General features: G+C 44.5%; 1 protein-coding gene across 1 annotated transcript in view; it reads right to left on the reverse strand.

The window, feature by feature from the left end:
* Positions 1–5,954, reverse strand: part of ULK2 (unc-51 like autophagy activating kinase 2) — a 37,218-nt gene extending 31,264 nt beyond the window's left edge. Inside the window, exons 1-3 of the mRNA XM_065646928.1 lie at positions 5,217–5,954; positions 3,905–3,997; positions 2,793–2,834 (exon numbers count right to left, since the gene is read on the reverse strand). Of these exons, the coding sequence (XP_065503000.1) occupies positions 2,793–2,834; positions 3,905–3,997; positions 5,217–5,309 (228 nt within the window). The 5' untranslated portion in view covers positions 5,310–5,954. The remainder of the gene's footprint in view (positions 1–2,792; positions 2,835–3,904; positions 3,998–5,216) is intronic.
* Positions 5,955–6,182: the final 228 nt, after the last annotated feature.

Here is a 6,182-nt window from a genome sequence, read left to right on the forward strand (position 1 = left end):
TTCAAGACTGTCTCATCTTCTTTGCAGAATGAATGATATCCCATAGCAACACCATGGGAAAGAGAGCTGCATTCCTACACCATTTTAGAGAGTCAAGAGCTTTTTATTCTTGAAAAAAAGAACTCTTCCCCAAGAAGTAAAAAATGTCTCAGCAGGTTATACCTTGCTACACATATATTATATTCTCGGGTGTTTTTTGAGCATTTGACTTCATGAAAAATTAATTTCACATTTAGATGTGAGCTGCACATTCTTATTTTTCGTAGACCTGCTATGGCAAAACATTCGTCTCTCACAGATGGAGAGTTCATATTGAAGTATCTCCACAAATGCCTTCGCTCTTAGAACCGCTGGTCTCCACACCCTGGTGTGTGCATTTCCCTGGCCTTCTCAGACGGCACAACCACCAACGGCCTATGCTCTGCTCACGTAAAATGTTGAAATGCAGATCAAACCTGGCACCGTTACATGCAACCACCTTACAGAAATCAAGTAGTACTGCCATTAGTACAAAGAATTTAATTCAGTATTATGAGATGTAAAAATATTATTCTTTGCAATTAAATTGCCACACACATTGCACACCATCTTTTCTATCTGAAAACTTGGTAAAACAATCAGTTCTTGGATTATTCAGCTAAATGGTCTGACAAACAGTGTGCCTGAAACACGAGCGTCTTCTCATTTCAAACTGTCTAAGGTTAAGAAAACCTTCAGACCAACAGAACTACAAAAATAAAACAGACTCCCAGTCACACTGGGAACTTCCTACTGTGACACAGACTCCGCTGGCTCCAGCATTGAGGGGAAAAAAAAAATAGCTTCTCTAACTTAAAAATTGCTTGAAATCCTCAAGTCTTATCTGCTATGTTCTCGATACAATGGCAAACAAAAAGGGCAATACATGCTAGAACATGAAATGCTAAAGAAAATTCGTAGGTGTGACAGCCCACTAGACATGTGAATGCCTTGCATAGTGTTCATTCTTGCTGGGTTATAAATTAATGTAATCATACCAGTTAATGATGTATAATATTTCACAAACACAGCCCTGTGCAGAAAGGGAAAAGCTTATTTGTGCAAGTGTCACATTCTTTAGACCACATTTTGCAAAGCAATTTCTTCCATAGAAGTAGCATCATACTGCCAAGCTTTATGTTTGCCATGAATGTATTTGAAATACATCCAAGGTATGAGACACAGGTTTTCCCTTCTCTTTGCTTTAACTGTTCATATTATTTAAATGCAAGTCAGTGACAAGCAGGAACACTCCCTTCTCAAAAGGAGAATAAAGGACTGATCATTCAAGAAGTCCTGCCACTCTAAGGACACCCTCTCTTGTGGCATAAGAGAAAAACATTAAAGTTATGCTTTTAAATAACCTTTAAGTAAAGAAACTATCATTGACAAGTGTACACCCCTATCCTCTCTTCCTTTGTGGATCTTCTGTGCATGAATCAAAAAAAGCAAAAGCCTCTCCAAGGCCTGGAAGACACACAATATTAAATTATCAAAATACATATCTAGTCAACTACCCTCAGGTTGAGCTGCATAGCTTACTAAGTAATCTTCACGTATAAACAACTGTAAATGATAAATCAGAAATTCAGCTGCTTACTCACACACCAACACCCTCAGTCAACAATTCCAGTTTCTTTTAAGATGTCTGGATGTACTAAATTTAGGATGCTGAGAGATCATTCCCACTTAGCAATACACAGGAAAGCCTGGTCTCTTTCAGAAGCACAAGAGATTATACTTTCCCTCTCAGAGCAGCTAAAATAATTCAGAATGCAGAGTTCTGAAGACAAGACCTAGAGGGAAGAGAGTCTATACATCCAAATGGGAAGTTTTGATGCACAGCCTGTTACTACATGAACATCATCACTTTGTACCAAAAGTCAACAGAAGTTAGTACATCCTGTAGCGCTACACACAATAAAACCCAAGCCTGCCTAACATATATCCTGGGAACACAGATTGCCATAACTACACAGATACGCATCTACATGTAAGCTGGAAACCTTTTAGGATGTAAACGTTTAAAGCCAGAATACGATGAAGAACATCAAAATGTCTATTTTGCATTGTTTTAACTATGCAGTACCCCAAGGGTTGTTCTTGACTTTTTTTTCATAAATGTAACTCTGTATTTAAGATTAAAATTGAGCCCAGGAGATAAATGTATAGTTCTTATTCAAGCAGAACAAATGGCTGCATAACCTACATCATATCATATAATATTTAGCTTTACTCAAGGTTTGCAGGCCTGAGGATACAAAAAAATGCACTTCCTACTAAGTAGAATACACTACTCCAGGTAGGCTAGAAAACTAACTCCTTCATCTTACCAGGCAGAATCCCGCAAATAAAAAGAGGAACACAATTTAAAGCAATTTAGTACTTATTTCTCCTGCTTAAAAAGATCCAAACATCTGCTTGGCTTTTATACTTTATCCCAGCCTTGTGAACACAGGCAACAGCAATAAATACTTGTTGTTCATGGTCTTCTAACTTCCTTCAGTTTTTCCTCAATGTGACACAAGCTATACAATACATTTATTTGTTACAGAGATCTCAAAGATGCTGCTCCTTCTCTACAGCAGAGCACTTTAAGTTATGTTGGCTTCTGAATGTCACTTACTTCATCCATTCAAATCAACTCCTACTGGTACATTTTCCTTCAGGTGTATTCAGCCGTTATCCACAAACACCCACTTTCCAATTAAAGGACCAATTGTATTTTCATACATAAACTTTAAGGAAGAAAAAGGTATCAAAATATATTTTACCTGGACATCATAGAGAGCTACAATGTTCTCATGCTGAAGTTCCTATAAAACAAAATATTTATATTATGGAAATAGCCTTTTGTTGTTATTATTTTAAATGTAACATGCCAGCTGACAATCAAAGTGAACCAAATTTTACAAAGAAAGGTAGTGTCTTTTTTAGACTATCTTACGGAATTTGGAGGAAATCCCAGCTATTTAGACAATATTTACAGGAACATGAATTTGGGCAAAAATAACATCAAATAAAAGTAATTGCATGAGTTGTCCTGTGAATTTTAACTGCTCAAAAAAAGCGTCTGTCTTTGCTAAGTACTTGCAGCACAGTAATAAACCCAACACCACAATTTCTAGTATACAATAAATATACTAGAATATAGTATGTAGATATTAGTGTATATATATATAGTATATATATAAAATATTGACATATCTCAAGAAGCTTGGAAACATGGAAAGAAAGCAGCGCTATTTATTACTGCAAAGCTATGTAAAATGAGATGTGAAGTTCAGAGCGAAGAACACCAAGAGACCATTCAAGAAGACATTTCTGTAAAATAGCAGTGAAAAACTAAATGACACTCAGTTTCCTTTCCTTCATTAGAGCCACACTACACGTTTTAAGTCAATTAACACAACTCAGAAGCGGGAAGACTGCTTCAGGAATCAAATTCAGCATGGCAATTCCAACTCTCAAGGCATATGAGCAAAGAAGATGAGGAAAAGATCAAAGACTGATGTTTTACCCTCAGATATGACTTCTGTTTATGCGCTGCTAGGGAAAAGTGTCACATTAGCCATCCTGAAGGACAAAGTTTTCTACATGTGCAATAAGCAAAGCACAGAGACTGATTCTACAACGATTCTCCACTTTTAACTACAAAAGCACACCCACAACCTGTTCTGAGACCATTTCCAGCACTAAGAAAAACTGTATTTTTCTCCTTTTTTCTTAGTCTCTTTAGTTCTAGATTTCTTCTGGAACTAACAAAGACACAACAGGCAGAACAGCCATTACTGTAATACTAGCCATGACCTGGAATGAACCGGGTCAAAAGTCTCTTTTCCTGTTCAAGTAAAGCAGCTTTAAAAATCACTGCAAATTAACATACCTTTAAGATTTTTATTTCTTTTCCAAGCAGGATTTGTGACTTTGACAAGTTCTTTTTGTTAATGCTCTTTATGGCTACTTCCCAATCAGTTTTCTGGAAGGAAACAAACAAAAAAGTATTGTCAGTTTTATATTTTTTTAGCTTTATCTACTAAGCGCTAGCTAGCAAACCACTGGAGAAAACGTTGCGAGATCACCCCTACTCTACCCACCAGTGCTTACTACATCACATGACACCATCAAGAACGATTTCATTCCACAATAGCTCAGACAGCTATTAAAATCCAGCTGCAGCTACGCTGCATTTTCACAGACTTAAAAGCATTTAAAAAAAAAAAGGGTAAGTAATCATATCCCATTTATTTTTTGGTAGTGGTGCTATGTGTCTGCTTTTTAGTCCTCTCTCAGTGATCAAGTTACTTTTACTCTCCTTTAAGGATTTCCTATTTACAGCTGCCTTATGCTGCACAGCTGAAAATTGCACAATAAAACGTTTGGGTGTTTTTAGGTAAACTCATATATTGTCTATTTAGATATTATCTAAAAATAAATTACCTATTTATTCGTAATGTGGAAGCATCTCCACTGGCCTTTAAAGTTTATTTTCCTTTCTCCCTATTTTTTTAACCCCCAAAATCACTGCACTGTGCCTCTCCAAGTTGCGAGCACTACCCCAGCGCTCCAAGATGATAAATCTGAAGTGGCTTTTTTTCTGGAAAGCATAGGACTTTAGGCATCACCACCAGAATAAACTCCTACAGCATCAAGAAACCATAACGTAACTATGAATATTCCGGGCAATCAGTAAGCCACGCCAGGAAACCAGACACCTCCGAATTTAAGAAATCTTCAGCCAATCCCAAAGGAGACAATTTTCCATTAGATCCCTCGTCAAACAGCGAGATAAACATGACCCTCCTGACAAACAAAGGGCTCAGCCTCCCCTACAGCTGCAACTCTCCCCTCGCCGTTATGTCAGGCAGCTACCAAACAGCAGCGAGGAGAGGTGGGAGCGCAGAGGGGTTGTTGGTTTTATAGGGGAAGGGGATTAAAAAAATAAAATAAAAGGGTTTATGGAGGGAGCTGCGGGGCTCCGCAGCAGCCGCAGGCCCGGGCCCCCCCACCCGGTACCTCAGCCCACCCCACACCTTCCCGCCTTGCATTTTTTTTTTTCCTCCCCAAACACCGAAATCACGACAAAACTCCCCCAAAGGACACCCCCCCCCCCCCAGCTGTCACCCACCGGGAGCGGCCCCGGCCGGGCAGGGCTTGTGTAACCGGCCCGGCTGCGGGCGAAGCCCAGCGCTGTTTACCTTGCGGTGGCGACCTTTGAAGACCACAGCAAAGGCTCCGTGTCCTATCAGGTCCTTCTTGCTGTACTCAAAGTCCCCCACCACCTCCATCATCCCTCAGGGGGGCATGAAGCCCCGGGAAGGAAAGAAGGCGGGAGGGAAAACAAAGGGGCTCTTCCTCCAGCCGAGGCAGCTACGGCCGCCTCACGGCAGCGGGCGGCGGGGCGGGATGCTGCCCCCGTGCTGGCTGCCCCCGGCGGCGGGGGCAGCTCCGATCATCCCGCGGGGGCAGGCGCAGACCCCCGGGCCGGCGGGGCTGCTGCAGGGCGTCTCCGAGGCGAGGGGCTCCGTCGGGCATGTGGAGGGCAAGGCGGGGAAGGGGAGACGGGGGGGGAAGGCTCTCAGGGGCCGGGCGTGAGGGCACAGCGCGGCATCGGCGCCGCGACGAGGGGCCTGCTCAGCGGGGAAAGGAGCTCCGCGCCCTGCCGCTGCCCGCCCCCATGCCTCCGCCACAGCGGGGGCTGCCGGCGCCGCGGCCCCTCTCAGGGACCGAGCCCCACAGCATCCAGCAAGGCGGGGGGAGTCGCGGCCCGCAGCTCCGGGGCTGGCTGCCGCTGTCGCCGCCGCAGCCCCCGCGAGAGAAGAGTAAGGAGGGAGGGTGCGGGCGGGGGTCTCTCAGGCCGCCACCGCCTTCTGGGGCTCCCACCGCTCCTCCAGGCCCGCCCAGGCGGCCCGCTCCCCGCCAGCCCCGGCTCCGACTGCCCAGACCTCCGCACCACCCTGCGCACTTTATAGGCCGCATCGCGCAGGCCCCAGCGCTCGGCTGCTTCCGCCGGCGGTCAAAGAGTGCCTCACCCCGGCTCACCCGGCGGGAGCGCGGGACGCCGTTTCGCCACCGCCCTCTCCTCAGGAGCGCGGCCCCGCCGCCCCCCGGGTCCCTCCGGCCCCGGCGCCCCCCGCGTCCCTCCGGCCCCGCCGCCCCCCGCG

This window comes from Caloenas nicobarica, chromosome 17, assembly GCF_036013445.1.
Source record: "Caloenas nicobarica isolate bCalNic1 chromosome 17, bCalNic1.hap1, whole genome shotgun sequence".
Lineage (NCBI taxonomy): Eukaryota > Metazoa > Chordata > Aves > Columbiformes > Columbidae > Caloenas > Caloenas nicobarica.